The 25,078-nt window shown below is 38.0% G+C and overlaps 1 protein-coding gene and 1 non-coding gene across 2 annotated transcripts; both read right to left on the reverse strand.

Annotated features, from left to right (window-relative positions):
• Positions 1 to 1,242: 1,242 nt before the first annotated feature.
• On the reverse strand, positions 1,243 to 2,266 carry LOC136972343 (uncharacterized). Its single transcript, XM_067266899.1, has 3 exons — positions 1,820 to 2,266; positions 1,412 to 1,709; positions 1,243 to 1,310 (listed from the first exon to the last, which is right to left on the reverse strand). The coding sequence occupies exons 1-3, from the start codon at positions 2,264 to 2,266 to the stop codon at positions 1,243 to 1,245; spliced, it is 813 nt and encodes a 270-aa protein (XP_067123000.1).
• Positions 2,267 to 18,195: 15,929 nt separating this feature from the next.
• Positions 18,196 to 18,278, reverse strand: TRNAY-GUA (transfer RNA tyrosine (anticodon GUA)). Its single transcript is given in 2 exon segments — positions 18,196 to 18,231; positions 18,242 to 18,278. It is a non-coding gene; the product is annotated as a tRNA-Tyr (tRNA).
• Between the last annotated feature and the right edge of the window lie 6,800 nt (positions 18,279 to 25,078).

The following is a 25,078-nucleotide window of genomic DNA, read 5'->3' on the forward strand; positions in this document are numbered from 1 at the left end:
CTTTATATATAAAATAAATTATATAGTAGTTACTCATCTTCTAGAAATAAATAATTATTTCATTAAATACGATAAGTTTCAATAAAACGTTTCGTAAATCACTTTAAAATATCGTTAAAAATATTAAAATATACAAGAATACGAATATAACATAATTAACTAAACAATAACACTAATGCTCGATACATTCTAACCTACATGCGGTAAAGGTGGCAGCCTACCGCTCTGGGGGACCCGGGATCGAATCCGAACGGGTCGAATAATCCCCAGGAATTTTTTCGGGGGTGGTCCGTTCGGATATGTCGGGCCCCGTCCCTCACCACCCGGTCGCCCCATTGTGGGCCTGGCCGAACCCATAATGGGCCTACTAAAAGAGGCCCTCTTAGTGCCCACAGGGCGGAAAGAGTTAAAAAAAAAAAAAAAAAAACCTACATGCCATCAATGCCATAAGATATAGGGCTAGATAAAGGCTATATTATTATTTAATTACGAAATAATTTACTAGAGTTAGACACTATTTCTTATTAACTTTAATAATTATAATTTAATGTTTAGCATTAATAAAAGTTTCCAAAATGATTAATTTACTGTGTTTTTGTTATTTCTTACTCCTGTTTTTAGGTATTCGGTATTCGGCCGAATAGTGATTAAATATTCGGTATTCGGCCGAATAGCGAAAAATAGGCCGAATAGGCCGAATACTGGGTAGTAACCGAATATTCGTTACATCACTAGTAATAATAAAAATACATGAATACACAGTCTTGCATTTTTATTAGTCATGTTTTTTGCATTTGTGGGGGTTAAAGAATCTGTCTAATGTCAATTGCTTTTCTCTCTTCAAGATTTTTCGGAAGTAATTAATAGCATTGTAATTGTAGAGATCCCCAAGCCTATTAACATCAACCTGGTTTGGTGCCATTTGATGACCGTTGTTCTGACATCCTCCCACTTCTTCAAAAGATCTTTAATAGCAGATATTGCATTGGCATTAATCATCTTTTTCAGAAGAAAAATTTTGCCTAGTTTCTTGGTGTTCTTCATTCAAGAGTTCTTGGCGCTCTTCTGTCGTCAGATCAATTTCAGGTTCCATTATGAGCTCTTTAATGTGTTTTATTTCTCAGATGTGATGTTTTTTACTTCTTACTCTGCTTGAGTCTTCTTGATTATACGGTATCTTTCTTAGATAAGATTGAACTGTGGCCTACTATAGACCTGTTCGAGCCATACTGCCCAGCAACATCAGACATCTGCCCACTCTCTACCTTTGCTATTATCAGTGCCGTAACTAGAATTCTGGACGCCTATGGCTAAGAATAAAAATGGCGGTTAATGTTACCTTAGGTAGCCAAGATAGCGGCTCGTCTCTAATTCCAGCAAGGAAACAATGGGACGCACGTTCTAACCTAACCTAACTTCTTCTTCTTCCTCAGCTTTTCCCACTCTATGTAGGGTCGCTGTTTCTGATGAGTCGCCTCCACTGCTCCCTGTCTTGGGCTGCCTCCACATTCAGATGCCTCCCTCTCAAGTCCTCCGCCACAAGATCCATCCACCGTCTCCGCGGTCGTCCCCGCCTCCTCCTCCCCCTCACTGACATCTGCATAACCCTTCTTCCCACATACTCTTCTTCTCTTCGTACCACATGACCAAACCACTTCAACCTTGCCTCCTGTATCTTTGCTTCTATGTTCGTAACTTTCACAGTCCCCCTCACACATTCATTTCGAATGTGATCCCTTCTCGTAACCCCACACATCCAGCGGAGCATCCTCATCTCCGCCACCTCCATCCTTTTGACATGGGTTTTCCTCAAGCTCACAGTCTCAATAGCATACAGCATAGCTGGTCTCACCACCACCCGATAAACTTTCCCTTTCAACCTAAGCGGCACCCTCTTATCACATAACACACCTGACATATCCCTCCAATTCCTCCAGCCAGCCTGAATCCTGCCTGTCACCTCCTTATCCACACCTCCATCCTCCGCCACAGTTGACCCCAGGTACTTAAAGGTATTGACTCTGCGAAATACGTCTCCCCTCAACTCCAGATCCCTCTCCCGGGCACCATCCACCTCCCCACTACACATATACACTGTTTTACTCCTACTCACCCTCAAGCCCCTCCCTTCCAACGTGCCCAACCACCTTTCCAATTTAACCCTCAGCTCCTCTTTAGTCTCGGCGCACAGAACGATATCATCTGCATACAACATGGTCCAAGGCGCCTCTTCTCTGACCCCGTCCGTGATCACCTCCATCAGCATGTTAAACAAGAAGGGGCTCAGTGCTGACCCTGATGTAAACCAACTCCCACCTTGAGGCACCGGGACACTCCAACACAGCTCCTAACCTTTGTGGCCACATCCCTATACAGTTCCTGTATCAATCTAACATACTTTTCAGGAACTAGCTTTTCCCTTAGACACCTCCAGAGTTCTTGTCTAGGCACCGTATCATAAGCTTTCTCCAGGTCAATGAATGCCATATGCAGCTGGGTTTGCTTCTCCCAATATTTTTCCAACATTTGCCGAAGGGCAAAAATGGCATCGACTGTTGACCGTCCTGGCATGAATCCAAATTGCTCTCCTGCAATGGTCACCTCTGCTCTCAACCTTCCGTCTAAAACCCTTTCCAAAATCTTCATCGTGTGGGACATCAACTTTATTCCTCTATAGTTTTTACACTCTTGAACATCCCCTTTTCCTTTGTAGATAGGTACAAGTATACTTTCTCTCCATTCGTTAGGTATTTCCTCCTGCTCAGAGACTTTTTTGAATAGGTCCCATAGCAGGTCAATGCCCTTCCTCCCCAATGACTTCCACACCTCTACAGGAATTCCATCTGGGCCCTCCGCTTTACCGTTCTTCATCCTCTTTAGGGCCCTTTTTACTTCTTCTCTGGTTACCATCTGTACCATGCCCATGTTTTGGCTTCCTTCCTCTCTGTTCTTTGTTTCATTCTCTGTATTCAAAAGTCCCTCAAAGTATGCCCTCCATCCTTCTCGTATATCGTTCTCCCTTCGAAGGACCGTCCCCGTTGTGTCCTTGATCTGCCTTACATGCGAGATGTCCTTCGTTGCCCTATTCCTGATTTTGGCTAAACGATATATTTTCTTCTGTCCTTCCCTTGTATCCAACTCCTCGTATAAATTCGCATATGCTCCTGCCTTTGCCTGTGCCACTACTCTCTTAGCTTCACGCTTTGCCGTTTTATACGCAAATCTATCTTCCTCAGTACGTGACCTGTCCCACTTCCGTTTTGCCTCCTTCTTTACCTGAACAACTTGTTGCACATTTTCATTCCACCACCAACCTTCCTTTTGCACCCTAATCTTTCCAGATGTTACACCAAGCACCTCCTCCGCACAGTTCCTGATAGCCTGGGCATTATATGCCCACCAGTCCTGCACCCCCTCCCATTCTTGCGAGATTTGTAGCAGCACCCTCTCCACATACTCCGCCCTCGCCCTCTCCTCCCTCAAACGAAACCACTTGATTTTCTTCATCTGTGTATTTCCACTTTTCCTATACATTCTTAACTTCATGTCTATGCACATCAACCGATGTTGCGCCGATACCTGATCTGTTGGTATAACCTTACAGTTTATCACCGTCGCAAGGTGCTCTCGTCTAGTAAGGATATAGTCAATCTGCGAACTATGAGGCCCACTGTTGAAAGTTATCAGATGACTTTCCTGCTTGGTGAAAAACGAATTCACAATCCCCAGATCAAAAGCCACAGCAAAACCCAATATACTCTCCCCCTCCTTGTTGGGTTCCCCAACCCCATGGCCTCCATGGATCCTTTCATAGCCTATGTTCCGCCCCCTATGTGTCCATTGAAGTCACCTCCCACAATTACTCTCTCCCCTCCTTCCAGTGTCCTCATTTCTTCATCCAATTCACTCCAAAAACATTCTTTCTCCTCTGTTGCACATCCTACCTGGGGTGCGTACACACTAAACACCACAAGTAGATCATCTCCAAAACTCAGTTTCATTCGCATCATCCTATCACCTCTCCTGTACACCTCTAGTACCTCGCACCTCCACTTGCCAGCCACCACTACTAAACTGCGAAAAGTGGGCAAGGGCTACCTCACCAGTGGCGGATGAGGTTAAAGAAGCAAGCCCTACATGAGGAAAAGGTGTTGAGAGTGGGAACACTGAATGTGGGAAGTATGACGGGAAGAGGAATGGAGGTGGTGGATATGATGCGGAGAAGGAGGATTGATGTACTGTGCGTGCAAGAAACGAGGTGGAGGGGAGACAAGGCGAAGGAACTTGGAGATGGATGTAAATTGTTTTATAGCAGTGCAAACAGGAATGGAAGAAATGGGGTTGGAATAGTGGTGGCTAACCTAACCTAACCTATTCTAATAATTTGGTTGCTAATAATTATGGTAATTTATTAGAATAGGTTAGGTTAGGTTAGAACGTGCGTCCCTACTGTTCCCTGTCTTCTGATTGCTGGGATCGGAGACGAGCCGCCATCTTGGCTACCTAAGGTAACATTAACCAAAATGGCGCCTTTTTAATTTTTGTTATTAAATAAAAATAAAAATGGTGGTTTATTTTTGAAATATATGTACGTAGAAATTACAGATCATAAATACTATATAAATATAAATGTAGAAGTGTTTTTGTGTTATTAATTTCGAATACATATTATTCCGAAACCTTCTCGTTGGCGCCTTTATTAAATCGGCGCCTATGGCGGGGGCCACGTTGGCCATATCCTAGTTACGGCTCTGCCTACGAGAAATATCAGATGAGAAGCGACTTGGCATAGTTTTTCTAATCACTTTTATCGGCTACGGCCGACAATTGTTGCTGTTGTAACACGAATCTCCATTCGAAGCTATTTGTAAGTTGTTTCTAATTAATGGGAATACAATAAAATTTAAAAAAATATGGCGAATACGAAAAATACGACAGTTTTAAAGAATTTTATGAAAAATTCTTTAAAACTGTCGTATTTTATGAAAAATTATAATATTTATAATTACAAAAGATAAGGTTAGAAATAGTTTTATGGTTCTAGGTTAAGAATAATTATAGAAAAATACGACAGAATTATTTACAGTGTATTCAGTAAAGATCAGAACACACAACTTTTTATTAATAAGTTGAAAGTTCTACGAGTTATGGTTGTCTGATAGTTGTCATTTATTTCTTACACAGTAACGATATAATTTCTTATTTCTTATACGATTCTGAATTAATTAGCAGGCTAATTACTCATAAGAAAAAGACTTTTAAATGATCAATAATGATAAGAAAAACTCAAAATTTAATTCGCATATATTTTTTTCAACTTAATTTTTAAATATGTCTAACTGAATATCTACGAACCCAAGTCATCTAAACTACGATTTCTGTTATTGTTTTTATGCAATTCTATCGCTAAAAAAAAAAAAAAAAAAAAAAAAAAAACAGAAAGATCGATTTGAGTGATTAGGAATTATTTGATGTTAGGCGAGGAATATAGCGTTAAAAATAGTTCCGGAAGGCCACAAAAATTTACTTGTCGTAAGAAACGAGTAATTTTAAGGGAAATTACGAATAGAACAAAGTTTTCTTAGAAATATTACTGCAGAAACCGAATAGGGAGTAAGTTTGGGAACAGTTTGGAACTTAGTTCATGTTGCCAATCGTATCAAATTTTCCAAAAGAAAGCCGAAACTAATGCTTACAGACAAACACATTGCTGCTAGACTGACTTTGACCAGAAATCACATTACCTGAAATAAAGAGTGAAAAAATCTAATGTGGTCAGATGAGAAAAAGTTTAATTTAGATGTGATGGTTACCATACTATTTGCATAATTTAAAAAAAGCAGAGAAAATCTACTTTAAATGACAAATAGCTGGGACTTTCGAGAGCGAGGGAAAACAAATGATGCCTTTCCTCAGGAAAGGCATAGTGTTAAAGAATACATCCAGCTGCTAGAAATGCTATTACTTTCGTTTGGAGAAAGAGTAGGTGTCATCAATGGCATTTCCAATAAGATAACGCTTCCTTCCATACCGCCAACGATACCTGGGAATGGTTTCTGACCAACGGAGTTCAAGTCACGGATTGACCAGTCATGTCACAGGAATTGAACTCTACGGAGAATGTCTGGGACTTCTGGTCAAATCAGTGTACGCAAATTAAAAACAATATGATGACACCACAGAACTGAAGACTGCAATCATTAAAAGCAAAAAAATTTCTCAAGGTTTTTTCAAAAGTTGATTGAATCGATAACGGACAGAGTTTTCAAAGTAATCGTAAACAAAGTAGAGCATTCTGGTTATTAAGGGCATTCTTCCATAAATAACCTCGGAAATATCATTTTAAGTTTAATATTAATCTGTTAATTATAATATTAACAATATTAAGTTAAATCTTATAATTATTGAACAACTCAAGAAACTCATTTCTTCAATAAAATTATTCTATTGTTTATATTAAAATTTTATACTTTGTACGTAAGTGTATAAACACGTTGAAATACGTAAAATCAAACTTGGATATCATCGAAAAAAATCTTTCTGTTTGGTGGAGTTCGAAGGGTATTGTTCGTCACAGCAGATTTGTGCAGTGAGCAGCTACGAAGAGTATATGACAAATTAAAGCTAAAACAGTCATCTTTGACGAATCATCGAAGTGTTTTTGGTTTTACAAGAGAACGCTCAACCACACATTGCAGAAATTACAAGAAAGAAAACAATGAATTAGGATGGGAGCTGTTACCTCATCCTTCCTATTCTGTTCACTTATCACCGTCGAATTACCACATTTTTAAAAAAATCTTTGGATGATCATACGCGTAGAAAACAATTTACAAACCACGCAGCTATAAAAGAGGAAGAAACTCAATTATTAATGCTATAAATAGTATTTTCAAACCTCCATACCATTAGGAAAGTATAATTGAACGTAAAGGTAACTATTTTAAACCAAAAATACAAGCATTTTTATTCACATTTTATAAACGACATCATTGCTTTGGTTACCTGATAGTAACTTATATATCCTAATTCTCCTCTACCAGTGAATACATTCCCGAAGAACAGATTTACGTGTTAAAAAAATGGAACTGATAAATATAATTAGGGACATTCTCAGAAATTTATTTTCTAATCAAAATTATAACAAATCGAATAGACTAAAAATAAAGTTTCACTTCGTAATTTGTGTTAAATCAGAATCATGTAAAAACAAAATAAGATGTATTGCTCGTTTCATTCATGCTGTATTTAAACTCGGTAAGTATATTAAACACATTCCTAATATAAATGTAATATAATATAATATTGAAATCGATTCATCAATTACAATGTAATTTATATACCAATTTTACAATTTTTGTTTATGATAATTATTTTAATTTTCCAAGCTGTACGGAAAATTCATTGAAATTGATAAATTGTGTTCTGCCGATTTACCGTTAGAAACCAAAATGAAGGTATTACAAATACACTCAAATTCTTTCTATCCGTGTATAAATTTAATATTATTGAACTTGTTTTTTTCTTTAAAAGATGCTGAACTTTATGAAAAGATACGGTAAAACCCCATTTGGAATAAGCATCGGCGGATTCTTTTATGTTAAAAAAACTTCTTTATTCGAGTAAGTTCGTTCAATATATTCTGTTTGAATTTATTAAACTTATAAAAATATCATTTATAACTGCGTGTATAGTTTACAAACCGTAGTAAATATATAAATCTCTTTAGGTATATATGTTACAGATCAAGTGATTAATAGGGCAGTGTTTATGATGCCCCAGCCATTGTGAATAATGACTAAAATGGGCACGCAGTCTGATAAATATTTATTAATTTATTAAATTGACCAGACATTATAAATACAGCTACATTTTCTGAACAATTTGATTAAAAAATTCCACTTTTTTCATTAAGAATTATTTATTTTTTTGTGAATTATTTCAAAGTATTTTAAAACAAACTCGCAATCTTTGATGACATTCTTGTATCGTCTCTATGAGAAATTTTTGCATCCGGTACATCTCCAACAGAAATAAAGTTTTCTTTACAAACAGTAAATTGAATTTTGAAATATAATAGATTTAATATACCGTGATTGATACCAAGTTTGTAAAGGTTTTATCTTCAATCGAAACAACGACACCTAAAATATTTTCTCCATCACTGCGAGCTCGATCTACCTCTGGCACACAAATCCTTACTGTATCATCAACATTATATTTTGGGTATTTGGATTATGCTGTCTTAATTTTTAACCACGCCCAGTAGCTTCAATAACTGCGTAACGCCAGGTTGTGCAAATTGGGAAAGAATACAAACGAGTACGAGGTATACAGGTACAGGTTTATGAAGTTTTTCTTCATAAACCTGATTATTAAAGCCAAACGAACTGCCGAATTGTCAGGATATAAGCTCGATGCCGCTATTAAAGCGAAGGAAGACAAATCAAGAATACTAGAAAGCAAAAAACACACTACAATCTCGAAAACGAACTAGAAATCTTCCAGGCTACAGGTGAAAAAACACATAACACTGTCTTCTCTTAAATGTATTAAAGACGATTCAACCCACATCAATTAAGTCGAAAAACGCATTCTCGGTAGCGAGACTTTTCATTACTAAAATAAGAACCAGATTGAGTGATCGGAATATTGACCATCTTTGCTTTTTAAAATCTTATTATAAAAATTTACAATAATATTTTATATTATGTTTTATTTAAATATTGAAAATTATCTTCTAACTTAGAAATTTGATCTAAGTTCATTTTATTCTTTAAATTTTCAACTCAATTCAAAGCACTTTGTTATTACAACAACAACAAAGTGCTTTGAATTGAGTTGTTGTTGTTGTATGCAGTTTCCAGCAAACTTTAATAAATTTTTTCTATTTGTGAACATTTCTATGTAATTCAAAGGTAATTTTTAATATACATCTTACACAGCATTATTAATATGATTTTGGAGGTTGCGGAACGTATTAAATTATTTTAAAAAACGAAAAATAATTATATCATTTGATTTCAAAATAATTTTTATATCTTAAAAATAATTAATTCTATTCCGGGATTTCCCGGGAAACAGTTCACTTTTATCCCGGAATCCCGGGACAAGCAAAAGACTGGGAAATGAGAAACCCTAGTGTGAACATAATATTTAATCCACTATCTTCTTTTACAGGCACAATTAATTATTCTGTTTCTCCGACAGATACAACGTCCTATCTACGTAAACGCTAATATTCTTCTGGTAACACAGAAGTCATTTTGATTTTTGACTCACTTTTTGATCATTAACAAACACGCTGATTTTTTTTTTTTTTTTTAATTTGACTGTTCTGGCCATTTTTCTGCCATTAACTTGTTTAATCGGTTGTTGAAGCGATTATTCATATCACTTAATGATTGTTTCGTAATCCCAATCGTTACCTTTTTCAAAGAAGAAATCACTATTTTAAGAGGCAAAAATAAAATTAAAATCTTGCACAAGATTAAGTACTGGTCGCATGAATTTAAAATTCGATATTAAACTGCAACTCAGATGCGAGTGGTGATGGTCTAGCCGACTCTAGTGTATGTTGGATGATCACTTCTCAACGTATTATTACACTTGGCTCCACCAGATTATAGCAGTATTCATAACGATCGGTCAATCTGATAAATTATGTTAAAACACTTGAAATTGAATACTGATTTTGTTTCTCATTATTGACAATAACCGGGCATTATTCTAATACTCGTATTAATCGCTTACAAGTTAGTCCATAACATATATAATAATTTTGTAAATATTGTTACAGGTTCTGAGTGCCTTATATTCATCGCTGTCTGTGTTGACGGGAAGTTTTAATTGCAAAGAAACCACCTTCTTGTAAAGTAGAGATTAGAGATCTAATTCAATAAAGCTATTGAATTAAATTGCCTCCCAGGCTGACTTGAAATTTTGAATAACAATAGACTTATTACAAGGAAGTGAGGTATTTTTGTATTCAAAAAAGGAAGTCTATTGTAGACTTATCAAAAAAATTTGAAATAAAAAAAAGTCAAAGAAAATACTTCTTGCGAAACTTCAAGATTTGACTATGAACTTTCGTAGAATGTTACGACTCCGTTCGACAATAAATTTATAAAATATATTTAAGTTTACTTTTTTATTATGTTATTATTATGTTTTATTAATTTGTTCTGATGTAGCAATAATTATTAATTTGTTCTTTATTGTATATTAAAAATATTACTTACCGGTTAATTAAAACACACACACACATACACGTACGTATATATATTATATATAAACCGTATGTAGTGTTTAAAGTTATAAATTATGACGTAGATGAGTTAGCTTCCTAATAATTTGTGACATTAACATTCGGGTGTTAACGTCACAATTTAAGGCAACAAAAGTATTTTATTTCGTTTTCCTCATTTAATAAAATCAGGAAAACAACAGAAAATAGATTGTGCAGATTTTTTGGCGTGTAAACAAAAAATCTGCACAAAAATCAAACTTCTGTATTCTTACAATAAGTTCATCCGGGAAAACAAAATTCACAAAATTCATTTCTATTATGAAATCTTGTCCTCAGTGAGCAGTTTTTCTGATCTTAGTGTTGACGCTGACGAGAGTCGAAAGCGCTCTAAATTAAATTGACTGAGTTTGGGCTTGATGCGCTGTTTCAGTTCCACTTCATTTTCGGGAGACTACCCATTTTCGTAAATGAGTTGTCTGCTGACATAACGTATTCCGAATTTCTTTAAAACAGACACTGTATCTGTTTCGTAATGAGCAGTTGAGAGAAGATATACATGCCATCTGAGTTGTATTTCTTCGAGAATGCGATCAAGCACTTGTTAATATACTTTATGTATATCGTCATCTAAACTGATGGCTCAAAAGTGAACGAAAATGTACTGTCTACCAGGATGACACTAAATCATCCCATAGGCAGTTTCCTTTGGGGGAACACTGCTTCGTCTTTCAGGCAGAGTTATTCGCAATAAAATCTGCCATTCAATATTGTATTGAGAATTGTCATTGTACCCACATCAGAATCATCACCGACCTATCAGGACCCGTGATCGAATTCGAACGGGTCGAAAAATCCCCAGGAATTTTTGGGAAGTGGTCCGTCCAGATATGTCAGGCCCCGTCCTTCACCGCCTGGCGGAACGCATAATGGGCCTGCTAAAAAAAAGGCCCTCTTAGTGCCCACAGGGCGGAAAGAGTTTTAAAAAAGTACCGTTGCGCATTCCAAACGAAACCAGTCCGAAGATTGTAGATAACGTCCTGTGCTCCAGCAAACATTTAGCGTAACTAAAATTCTGTCGGCATTTCAATTTCGGAATGAGAAATAAGAACTGTGAGCGGGTGTAAAAATTCAGTTGGCGCCGTTAGAAAACCGTATTGCTTTCCGCTTTAGGAGACCGATGCCTTATCCATTAGGCCACAAGAACATCTCGTATTGCGGCTTTTCCTATTCTTCAAATCGCCTGCGAAGTGTTAAATGCTCGACTGCAGTTACAGCTGCGGGATTTTATTGTTGCTGGGCGCGCGCGGAACCCATTTAAAAATTCCTGCGGAACATCATGTTCCTATATTTCGGCTGGAGTGCGCACCATCACATAGTAAAAACGGGTTGTTGCGGTGAAAAGCAACATGGCATTTTCCAAGTCTCACATATTGTCCGTTATAGTCCATACCGTTTCAGGAATGAAAGTTTACAAGTTGTAAAAGCGCATGTTAATTATTATGTACCAGTACGTAACTATCATTTTTACAACTGTAGCCAGTGCCGTAACTAGCCAATCTTGTGCCCTGTGCAAGAACTCGCATTTAGGCCCCTTGATTAATTAGATTTGAAGAAATAATAAAACAAATACATGCATTTTGGGCTCCCCTTCCAAGTGGGCCCTGTGCGGGTGCACCTGTTGCACCTGCCTAGTTACGGCACTGACTGTAGCCACCATTCTAATGTTTTTGTGGCTACTTTGAATGCTCTGTCAGCCAGACAACTCATTTGGCGGTTGAATTTTACAATTGAAACCCCTCTTGTGAAATTTATCTCTAAAAATGCATATTTTGAAATCATAAATCCTGCCGTCCCGACACTGCGAATAGGGTCATCTTATCCTATTTTTCACCTTCCGAAACGTCTACAATTGCACGCTCGTGGAGGCGAAGCGACTGATATTAACGCCTCTTAACAGTGGAACAGTCGTACTCGGCTCTACCAGTTAGTTGTGGAGATAAACCGTGGGAGTTTTTTTAAGAATTTTCCCACGCGTTTTTCTCGTTTCCGTTTAGGAAAAAAAATTTTTAAACAGTTACGTCTTGTAAAGAAAAAATCGTTCTTTATTGTCACATAATTTTTTTATATATGAATTTTTTTCGCGGTAATTTTTTGCTAAAATTTTTTTTTTCAAATTTATATTAAATTCTTTTTTGATTTTCCATCCGATACGATTTTTTCAAAACTTTTGAATTTATTTTCAATTTTATAAAATTTTTTAAAGTTTTAGGCATTTAAGTAATGACGATTTTTTCCAACCTGCGAATCAAATTCAAGAAAATGTAATTGACAGTTAACGAATTTCATCCACAACAATAGAAGACGTAAAGGTTGTTATGACTACAACTGGCGGCCTTTCCCCCCAGACTGAAATGTGGGTGAAGGTCGTCTCGTGTTCTACTTTCTGTAGAAGTGACGTAATCATTGTAAATAAAAGAAAATTTCAGTATATCTTTTATTTAAAATTTTAAAATTCGTTGTTCAAATTTACACCGAAATATTAAAGCGGATTAAAATATTAGAATTTTGTAAATAAACTTACTTCACATATAATAAATTTAAATGAATTAATCTATAAGAAACAACAAAACAATAAAGAAATGTAGAAATATTTTTATATTCATTTTCACATTTATAACATATGTTATCGTCATTGATCGATATTTAATTTTAAAAACAATTTTCATCATTGGCATGCATCAGAAAAAAAAATGCACAACTTCCCTAAAACACACTTCATTGAGAAGGTCCGCTTCACTCTGAAAAAGCCGACAGTTTTATGTCAGAAATCCAACGTGTGACCTACTTTCTCTAACGTAGTAAAACAAAGTAAGTTACAGTACAACAATACACATAAACATAAATAAATTAGTAGCCCAATAATACATACTTTCATGTAAATCCATATGTTATATCCAAAAGTCAGTTTTCCCAAATTGTTGAAAAATAAATTATTTTCAACTTTTCTTTTTGTAAAGTAGCATATTCTGAAAAACAAGTTCTATATTCAGAGTAAAATTTCCACCTTTTATCCGTTAAAAACAACGCAAAATGTACGAATCCACGTAATAAAAAATTCTCGCAGTGAACTTCGAAAAAACCAGAAACACAGATACACCAGACTCCACTGTACAAAATTTTCCCACGAACTGATTCATATTTTAATGCACCTGTGAATAATTTCATCACATGACGAAAAGTTTTTGAATAAAAGCTAAAAGTTTTTCAAAATTCTTTCATAAAATCCGATGAATTTAATTAATACACAATAACTAGATCTGTTTAATAAAGATTAATAATTTTCCATTATAATTATGCAAATAAGATATAAAAAAGATCATCGCGCAAATTCTCCCGCGAACCAGGGATGACTCTTACGTCATCTGGATTGAAGTTTCCTGCAAAATAGTGAAAATTTTTATATAATTATTTTACTAATCCAGTCGAATTTAAATAATATAAAATGTCTAGATTTGTTTAATAAAGTTTTGTAATATACTATCATTAATATGCAAATTAGATATGACAAAGATCACTGTGGGAAAATTCCCGCCAAAATAAAAATAGCTTTCGGTCACGTGATCACCAAGAAATACGCCTTAAATTTAATGTTTGTGTACAAATTAATACATTTTAACTAATGTCATCGTTTAAAATTTAATGTTTCTGTAAAAATAAGTAAATTGTAACAAATTTCATCAAAGACGACAGAATAATTTTCAGCTTATAAAAACTCTACAATAAATGATTATTTCTTCGAAAGACGTCGATATGCACGAATAAATAATAAATATGCAATAATGCTTTTATCCATTTTAAGTGGATATTGTAAAAATTAAGCTATTTAATTTGTTTGGCTTTTATAATTTAGTTTCCGAATATTTTACTGTGAAATTCCATTTAGTAAACAGAAACAAAGACAAGCTATTAGTTATAAACAGGACAATAGAATAATTTTTACGTAAATTGAGTGAAAATAAAGAAAAAAACGAATTATATCAAAGATGGGGACAAACAAGCTTACATCCCTAGAACAGAGCTTATAATTTGTTGTCAATTTCAGCCTGTTCCTACTTTGACTGTTTTCTGTTGGTAAAAACTTATTTTTTTAAAATAAAAGTACTTTGTTGTTAGTGAAGAAAGATAAAAGTATCGAAATATAATATTCAGAATTAAAAATATTGATGTATGTCCATATTAGAAATGTATATTTTTTTCCGATATTAGAAATAATATCACGAGAAAAACATTATATAAATGAAATACGGCCATAAACAATTTCTTTCTGTCAAATAAATTACGGATTAAACGGGTTTATTTAGAAAAATTCAAACGCGAATAACTGACTTTAAATATAGAGAGGATACAGTATGCTTGTTATGTGATAGTATCTGCGTTTACAAATTAACAGAATTTTCCATTTTTTTTTTTTACACATTATAATCTAGGAAAGTATGTTTAATAATAAGACATACTACAGAAAGGGTAAGAAAGGAACGTCAGTCATTGTATCTAATGTATTATTGAAAGTTTCATTCATATAGATAATTAATTTTATCAAGATACATTTCTCCAGAAGAAAATTATCAATATTTCTCGTAAATATAAGTAAATTTTATTATAATTTAGATAAAAACTCATTTTTTCCCCACGCATGGCTTCTTTCCCCTCCCTCTTACTCCTATACTTGGAACATTCCATTTCATAATTTGATGTAATAATAACGTTTAAAATGATTCTAAATAAAATATTGACACTTAAAGTAGGTTAATATAGGCCTATATTGTCACGAGTCTCAGGTGTATTCATAAAAATGTAATAATCTATACAATAATACTTTCTCACATGCTCCATGTGTTAAAGTTTGCAGCTGTAATTGAAGTAATATATAAAGAAACAAAATGTTTATATTATCAATAGTTATAAAAGATATCTTATTTTCACGTAGAAAAACAAAATAAGACAGAAGAAACAGACAATCACACGATATCTCTATCCAGGACATTCTATAATTGATTTCAAATTTCTAATGTCGACATACATGAATATTTTTGTGTGTGTGAATATTATATTTCGATACTTTTATGTTTCTTCACTAAGAACATCTTAAAACATTAACTTTTTACCAACAAAAAACAGTCGAAGTAGAAACAGGCTGAAAATAACAACGAATTATAAGCTCTGTTCTGGGGATGTAAGCTTGTTTCTCCCATCTTTGATATAATTCGATTTTTTTTCTGTATTTACACTCAACTTACGTATAAATTATCGTATTGTGCTGTTTATACTTAATAACCTAACTTTGTTTCTGTTTACTAAATTGAATTTCACAGTAAAATACTCGGAAACTCTAAATTATAAAAGCCACACAGATTAAATGGCTTAATTTTTACAATATCAATTTAAAATGGATAAAAGCATTATTAAATAATTATTATTTATTCGTGTATATCGACTTCTTTCGAAGAAATACTCATTTATTGTACGGTTTATGTAAGCTGAAAAATTAAATTTTAAACATATTTCTTGGTGAACACGTGACCGAAAGCTATTTTTATCTTGGCGGGAGATTTCCTAGTGACCTATCTCATATCTAATTTGCATATTTGTAATAATATTTGTGATAATCTTTATTAAACAGATCTAGACATTTTATATTATTTAAATTTGACTGGATTAGTAAAAGAATTATATAAATATTTTTAGTATTTTGCAGGAAACTTCAATCCAGATGACGTAAGAGTCATCCATGGTTCGCGGGAGAATTTGCGCGATGATCTTTTTTATATCTAATTTGCATAATTATAATGGAAAATTATTAACCTTTATTAAGCAGATTTAGTTATTGTGTATTAATTAAATTCATCGGTTTTTGTGAAAGAATTCTTTAAAACTTTTAGCGTTTATTTAGAAACTTTTTGTCACGTGATGACATTGGACAAGAGCATTTTCGTTTTGTTTATTGTATACGACAGTTCGCGCCAGATTTCGTAAAGTGCGGTTTAATAATTCTGTGTTTCTCGTTTTTTCGAAGTTCACTGCGATAATTTTTTATTACGTGGATTCATACATTTTGCGTTGATTGCAATGGATATTTTAAGGCATAAAGTTTACTGTGAATTACTTCTAAATTCAGAAAGAAAAGTTGAAAATAATTTATTTTTCGACAATTTGGGAGAACTGATCTTTGTTTGGATGTAAATGAAGGCATGTAAATTTATTTGTGCATATAATTATCTAGTTCTAATTTCGAAACATTTATGGCATTTAGTGTTTATAAGCGTGTTATTTAGACATGTCTACCAATTTAGTGCTAAAACGTAGAACTACGTCAAAGAAGAATACAAACTTTAATTAGCAAGTAGTATCTTTATTAGAAAACTTATTTGTTGGTAGATTTTTTTACATTTAAAGTGTAATTAGATGAAACTAAATGGATGTGAACATAGAAAGTTGAATATGGCAAGAGTAATAGATAAAACTATTATTACATATTACTCGATCAGAAAAATTTATACTTGAAGAATTTTGTTTTGATAATTATTGCCTAGGGTTTATGTCGAAAATATTTTTCAGTTATATTTGTAATTACAGTTAATTCGAATAGTAATGGCGCTTAAATATTTATAGAATTAATTGAAGTTTTCGAGTTTTGTTTTGAGGAAACTGAGGAAGGCAAGAGTATCTACAGTTGTATAATGAACTGAATTTAAGTAAATTAGGTGACTTTGTATGTTTCGATGTAGTTTTTTATAATATTACGATATACGAACTTTCGATTTTGTAAATTGTATTATACTAAAAAATAAAGTTTTTCGTTATTCTCCTACTTAATGATGTATTTATAATGTTTCTGAACTAAATAATACTTATTAAATTGAAATCCGAGCTTTACAAAGTACTATGAATATTAGAGAAGACCGTTTTACTATAAACTACTACGCTTTTACTACAGCTTACTCCAATGTTGATTCTACGAAAAGTAGGTCAGACAAGGACCGTTAGACTAATGACGTAGGCTGTTTACTTTTTCCGGTCGCATCGGTGCACTCCCGATAGCGTCATTTACAGAAGTCACACCTACTTTTTTCTGACGCGAGCCAATTAGGAATATTAATTTTTTTAACCAATCAGATGACGGCGGGAGATTTAAATTCGATTTATGTCGATAGATGGCCGTCTAAAATTTCATATTTATTTTAATTTTCTTTCTTTTATTGTAAATTCTCGAGAACTAAAGGATATTCCAAAACAAAGTTGGAGAACCCAACTACTCGTGAAAATTCTACGACTTCACGAAATGGTCCAGGTATTTTATAAGAATTTTTTGAACGGCTATATCCTGCCGTCCCGACACTGCGAATAGGGTCATCTTATCCTATTTTTCACCTTCCGAAACGTCTACAATTGCACGCTCGTGGAGGCGAAGCGACTGATATTAACGAACGCACTGTACGAAGTCTGTCCGGAGCATCACTTGATCGGTTTAGAAGCTGTAGACTGCTGTGAGAGATAGGACTCGTGATGCGTGGTATGTCGTCATCTCACTATAGCTAAGTCTGCAGTGTGACTTTCCGAGTGTCACGTGATTATCCGTTGCATTCGACTCTTCTATGTAGAGGAGAACAAAACGCGTGGCCACTCACTAGACTTAGTTTCATAAAAATTTCATAAATGAAATAAAATTTTGCTTCCTTTTCAATTATATTAATTGTAAATTACTAACTTTCGTTTATGAATTTAACACTAGCCTTCGATCGGGACGTCTGCAATGAAAAAAATGAAATAAAATCTAAACTCTCGCAGGGCGAGTTCGTCGCACCGCGTGTTCTCGATACATGTCGAAATCGCGAAGTTGCGAATTGGTTCTCATACGTTTTGACGCCGGACGTGAAAAAAAAATCACGTCCGTCGAGGCGGATTTGAACCACCGACCTATGGATAGCTATGCCACTACAGTCTACCGCTCTACCAGCTGAGCTACCGACGAAACAAAATATATCTCTCTACGAATTTACGTGAAGTGCTTTGCTTCGCCCAACTCGTTTCTTCCACAATGTTGCAGGGTAGGTTTGTGTGAGGACCCAAATCGCGCCCGGGATATTCGATTGTTCACAAGATGGCGACATTGGGAAAATGTCGGAAGGTCAATCGGAGCAAGAACGCGCATCGGGCTATAAACCGGACATCTGTAAAGCATTTCTTCTAAAACAAACACAACGCGGTAATAAACGACGAAGGGAATGTCGCGGTGCTCGTATACAAGAGTCGAGATGTAAACAATTAACAAAAAAGGGGAGAAAGAAGAGAGACAGATGGTCAAGGACACCTGTAGACCATATGAGCCCGGGATCGTCGCGAAAGGGGGGGGCAGCCACAGAACGTTTGGCGGATCGGTTCAGCCCGATGTCCGCGAGAGGGGGCAAACTGTGTAAATTATGTGAGTAGCTGTCAACGCCCGGGCGCCGTCCCCGGCCGAATTTGGTTTTCGTCTTGCTTAGAAACAGTAGACTGACCAATCGAAAAAAGGAAAAAGGGACTTAAGACCAATCAAGAGGGAAGATTCGGGGGAAAATCGTATAAAAACCCCCGTATCAAGGTCAGAAGGGGAGACGACGGAGCTTTCTACCCGGAAGTGGACGACGGTACTCCAACCAGCCACCTACTCCTTCGCCGACGTCCGTCACCGACCCCATCGGACTCTCCTACCCGACTGCCCCGGGGCTTTACCGACGACTCCGACAGCCTTCTCCGATCGCCGTCATCCGGAGCGCCTTCTGCCGCAGACGATCTAGATCGCATCTTGTACTGTAGGCCTACCTTGTAAGTTTGTTTTGAGGTTAAAATAAACGGTTATTGTAAGACACTTGTCATCTTTGCCTCTGCCGCCACCACCCACATACGATCGGTCCCTAGGTTTTTCCTGACGTGCAATTAACTAATTGCCCCCATATGTCGGCAGCTTACATTGGTGTCAGAAGCTCGGGATTTAATAGCCCCACAAAACTTTAGTAGGTTACGCCGACAAAGAGTTTTTCTAACAAGTGGGTCGAACGATGGAGGCAGATGCGAGTGTCCCGACGCGACCTCGTGACGGTGGCAGTGGCGGTTCTCTTCCCTCCTTTTCCGCGTTTGGAGGATTGATCCCGACGTTTTCGGGTGAATCAGGGCGCGTCACCGATTTCTTCGATACGTTAGGAGAGATTGCTAGTCTGGCAGGATGGACCCCTCGGCAGTGCTTGAGCATAGCCAAGTGCAAACTCGCGGGTGTAGCCCGAGATTTTGCATGGCGAGACCTCAGCATGAAGAGCGTAACGGACTTTGAAACTTTTCGGAAGCTGATGATCCAGCGTTTTGACCAAGAACCATACAGCATACGTGTCCAGAAATTCCATACATGCTCTCAAAAGAGAGACGAGATGGTCCAAGAATTCGCGGTCCGCTTGCAGTCCCTTGCTAGCGCGACAAGCATAGATCAGACGGGTGCGAACGAAGAGGAAAACGCAATTATCAAACGCTGCCAACAGCGTGAACTGGACGAGAAATTGCGCGTTCAGTTCCTGCATGGCTTAACTGACAAGCTAAAAAGAAGAGTCATGACTCATGACCCAGAAACTTTCGCTGATGCATTAAAAATAGCTATTCGCGAAGAAACGATAGATCAATTGGCGGGAAAGACGCGAAATTCAATTGCCGGCATCACTGATGCAGTGGAAAGCCACGACACGCTGGCGGAAGAATCAAACTCACGAAGAGAATCGGCTCTCGACGCAAAAATCGCGCAGCTTTCGAAGCAATTAGCGACAATAGGGAAAAGACTCGATCAATCGCCCGCGCCTAAGCCCATAAACAATTTCCAAACAGATGAGCCCTCGCGAACAAACCGGACACAAGGAACTGATAGAGCGAATGATGGGATGCGAAATCCACGGCATTCCCCGAATGCGCAGCGACGCCCGCCGCAACAATTTCCCTCGCGATCTCAGCCCGCCAATCTGCAAAGACAACCCCGTGCGCGATATCCTTGCTACGGTCCCTATTCGGAACAAGGTCCAATGCCCCCTTGGAGAGGGAGTGGGGATGGATCACCAAAATTTCGCGCGATGAATCCTAATTGGGCAGAATACGGAGGTTATATGCCGTCGCCACTCGACTGGTACGGGGGAAACGCTTTTCCTCAGTATCCCGGGAGGTGGGGAGCGAATCAAGAAGCCCCCGAATGGCAAACCCCCATTAGAAATCTGCCAAACGCCTTTAGAGCTAGTCGGTCAGGACAAATACCCTTTTCCCCTGCGCGATTTAGACAATTCGAATACGAAACCAACCGACAAGGTGCCCCGTTGCCCTTTTATCCCCCGCGTTACGGTCCAGGTTGGCCTGGAAGTAGCTTCGAAATGGAGCGCACACCGAACAACGTAGCCGCTCCTCGATTTTTAGCGTTGCCTGCCCCTGAAAATAGACCGGTAGACAATAAACAAACGCGAGACCCCGACAGAGTCACATCAGTTGCATTTAGAGACCGAAACAGCGAAATAAATCGACCGTCAGTAGGTCCCGACGTACCACAATTAGCGGGAATCAATAAATCAAGAAGTAGAGAATTACCTCCTTGTACCATGATTTGTGAGATAGAAAATAGGAAAGTTCAGCTGACGATAGACACGGGCGCAGCTGTTACCTTGATTTCTAGGGATCTATTTCCCGACACAGCGCAATTGCAGCAAGCGGAGACTAGAATGGTAGAGTTAATAAGTGTTACCGGACACGTTATCGAGACATTCGGAAAGTTTAAGTTAAAATTCCAAATCGGACGTTTGACCTTTTTCCATGACTGTTATTTAGTGTCTCCCGAAATTACTATGCCTAACGATGGACTCTTAGGTAGGGACTTTATCCAAAAATATGACGTTACAATCTCGGTTAAAAACGCGACGCTCAGTTTCCCCTCAGGAGACACGGTGACGTTTTGGGGATTAGCCGATATGAAAAAACCCGACAATGGTTCGGAATTAAAGGAAATCACCGAGGACAATCGCACGCAACCAAGCGCCGAGCTAAGCGTACCGCCGAAAGACGATTTAAGTTTACCCTTAAATAGCGACAGCGAAAATAGAGTTTTGGAAAGCAAGGGGATAAAGAGGAAAAATAAACATACACAAAAATATAAGCGAAAGACTAAACGGGGGAAGTTAAAACAAATAACGGTTGACAGCCTAGAACGGGGAGAGGACGATTCTCCTAAGGAAGTAACGTTAGTCAACGACTACGTTATTCCCCCAAGATCAGAAGTCATTGTAGAAGGGAAGGTCCGCAACCAGCTGACAAGTCAATTAGGAGTTGTTGAACCAACACCTCAGGAGCGAGAGGGAGTGTTTATTGCTAGCACGTTAGTTAAAACACGGCAATTTGGTAAAGTACCCGTTAGAATAATGAATGTAAAAACACAACCGGTTAAATTAAACAGAGGGAGTAAGTTGGGAAATTTCCTCTTAGCGGAAGAGGAAACAAAAGAAAGCGCAGAACAAAATAAGATGACGCGATCAAATGCAGACGATTTGACTAGAGTGCAATTTGCGAATTTATTCGATTTTAGCGAAGTAGGAAAGGACAAATTAACCCCTTTGGTAGATTTATTATACAAATACAGACAAGTATTCGCGAAAGACGATTACGATCTAGGCTATTGTGATTTAGTAGAGCACAAAATAGACACTGGAAACAGTCCCCCTATTTGTCGTGCCCCGTACCGAATTCCATACGCGCAACGGGAAATAATGGATGAGATAGTGGAAAATATGATCAAAAACGGCGTAGTTGAACCGTCCAGTTCCCCCTGGTCGGCACCTGCGTTATTAGTCGCAAAAAAGCCCCAAGGCTACAGATTAGTTGTGGATTATAGACAATTAAATAAAGTTACCAAGGTAGACCCGTACCCGTTGCCCCATATCCAGGAGTCATTGAGTTTGCTGGGAAAATCGCGATACTTTTCCTCCATGGATACTTTAAGCGGATTTTGGCAGTTGCCTTTGAGCCCCGAATCGAAAGAAAAGACGGGGTTTAGTACTCCCTCGGGGCACTACCAATACAATCGGATGCCAATGGGCGTTACCTGTGCCCCAGCGACATTCCAAAGATGTGCGGATTTAATATTAAGCGGTCTGAAGAACAAAATTTGCCTCGTCTACATGGACGACATCTTGGTATTTAGCCCAGACTTCGAAACTCACTTAGAACGGATGGAAATTGTCCTTCAGCGCCTGGCGACAGCGGGTCTGAAGTTGAAGCCCCGAAAATGCCAGCTGCTGAGGCAGCGAATAAAGTTTTTAGGGCACGAAGTGTCGGAAGATGGTATCCGGCCCGACCCGTCTAAGATCGAGTGCGTTAGAAATTTTCCCCAACCTCAGAATGAGCGAGATGTTAGAGCATTTCTGGGACTGACCGGGTACTATAGACGTCACATTTCGCAATATGCAAAAATTTCAAAGCCCCTTTCGGACTTACTTAAGAACGATGTAAAGTTCCACTGGGCCGAGGAACACAAAACCGCGTTCGAAAAATTAAAGGAAATTTTGATAACTGCACCCCTATTAAGATCCCCAGATTTTGGCCGTCCTTTTGTGTTAGCAACAGATGCCTCAAACACCGCGATAGGCGCTGTGTTATCACAGGAAGATGAACGGGGAGAACTCCCAGTGGCATATGCGAGTAGGCTGTTAAAACCAGCCGAAAGGAATTACAGCACCACAGAAAAGGAATGTTTGGCCGTGATATGGTCAATCAAACACTTTAGACCCTATCTTTACGGGAGAAAATTCACAATAATAACGGATCATAGACCCCTTAGGTGGCTTATTAATGTTAAAGACGAAAGTTCGAGACTTAGTCGATGGAATTTGGCGTTACAAGAATATCAATTCGAAATAATCCATAAGCCAGGCAAGGCCCACACGAACGCAGACGCGCTAAGTCGAATGCCCGTGGCAAAGATCAGCGAAATGCAACCTATATACAGTAAGGTGCAGATAAAAGAGCAACAATTAAAAGATCCCTTTTGTAAGCGAATCAGACAACAATTACTGAGAGACTCGTCCTCCCAGGAGACAAACCGAGAAATCGCAGATTACTACTTAGACGCCGACGAAACACTCTATCACCGGAAAGAAAATCCCGAGAGAAACGAGAAATGGGATAGAATAGTCGTACCCCAGGTTATGATAGACTACGTTTTAAGACTGTTTCACGATATCCCTAGTTCGGGACATGTAGGTAAGAAAAAGATGCGAAAGAAATTACAGACACAGTTCTTTTGGCCAGAGATGAATAAGAACATCACCCATTATTGTGATAGTTGTCAAGAGTGTGCGGTGAGGAAAAGGCCCCAACACGGACATCAAGCCCCATTGCAGACGTTCCCTCGAGTGTCGAGGCTCTTCGAACGCACGGCACTGGATATCCAGGGTCCCCTTCCTATCACTAGTAGCGGCAACAAATATCTATTGGTCTTTATCGATCACTTTTCTAGATGGGCAGAAGCGATTCCGTTGCCCGATATTACCGCGAAAACAGTGGCGAAAGCGTTCGTCACGCAAATTATTCTTAGACATTCGGTCCCAAAACAATTACTCACTGACAGAGGATCCAATTTTGTCTCCAAAGTCATGAAGGAGGTCTGCGAGCTATTGAAAGTGGAAAGACTCCTTACCACAGCTTATCATCCCCAGTGCAACGGAATGGTTGAGCGATTAAATAAAACACTAATTGACATTTTAACGCACTACGTCGACGCGGATCAGAGAAACTGGGACGAGATGATCCCGTATGCGCTCTTTGCGTACAACACTACAGTACACTCAAGTACCAACGAGACACCTTTCTTCCTCCTGTACGGACGTGATCCGACCTACCCCTTTGATATCGTCATTGAACCGAATCGACCCCGATATGACATAAACGAAAATTACGCGAGCGAATTGAGAGTGAGGATGACCTCAGCTCATAAATTAGCTCAGGAACACGCGGAAAAGGCCGCGAACGATAGAAATACCTATCATCAACGTAAGCACAAGCCATACAAATTTTCAATCGGAGACAGGGTCTTCGTTAATGAGGTAGCTACACCCGCGGGAGTGAAACGAAAATTGGCGCCTCGATGGCACGGTCCCTATAGGATAATAGCGGAAACGAGCCCCGTAGACTTCATAGTCCAACACATCCAATCCGGGAAGAAATTGCATACTCATGCTAATAGATTGAAGCCTGCAATCGCTAGGATGGAGTTCGTACCCTCCGATGCAGGAGAAAAACTCCCCGACGCGCAAAACGCAAAATCATCAATACCAACCGAAGCGCAACCGCAGACGGAACCGGTTGACCCTTGGGATGAAATTATTTTAGAGTCGCTGCATCAAAGCCGGTTAGATACCACGAACGTTGCCGAAAGCACAGGAGTTGATCAACCCGCAACTCCGTCCCAACCTACACACAACTATGCTCTCCGAAGCCAAGGACCAGTAAGCGAATATCCCTGGGTCCTTCCCAGATCGTCGGGAATTATACCGCCGGAAGTGGGGGCGTTGCGGGAAGCGGAGACTGCCGAAATGACTCAGCAAAGCGAGGGCCACCCGCGGCTGCCACCTCCCACTCCGACTGGATTATTTGGTAATTGTAAATGGTAGCTCCTCTTTATTGCGAAAGAGAGGCTATCATCTCCTAAGCGGAGAGAGGTCCATTGTAAATACGCGTGTTCATTTAAACAAATTGTCGCGAACCGGGACTAGTAGTAATGTAAGA

This window comes from Centruroides vittatus, unplaced genomic scaffold, assembly GCF_030686945.1.
Source record: "Centruroides vittatus isolate TY-2023 unplaced genomic scaffold, ASM3068694v2 contig_290, whole genome shotgun sequence".
Classification (NCBI taxonomy): Eukaryota; Metazoa; Arthropoda; class Arachnida; order Scorpiones; family Buthidae; genus Centruroides; species Centruroides vittatus.

Coding starts and splice junctions, on each gene's coding strand:
- LOC136972343 (XM_067266899.1), bottom strand. CDS start 2,266: ATGCTGATGGAGGTGATCACGGACGGGGTCAGAGAAGAGGCGCCTTGG. Junction 1,710..1,819: donor TGCTGTATGCTATTGAGACT/GTGAGCTTGAGG, acceptor TGAATGTGTGAG/GGGGACTGTGAAAGTTACGA. Junction 1,311..1,411: donor GAGGAAGAAGAAGAAGTTAG/GTTAGGTTAGAA, acceptor TTTTATTCTTAG/CCATAGGCGTCCAGAATTCT.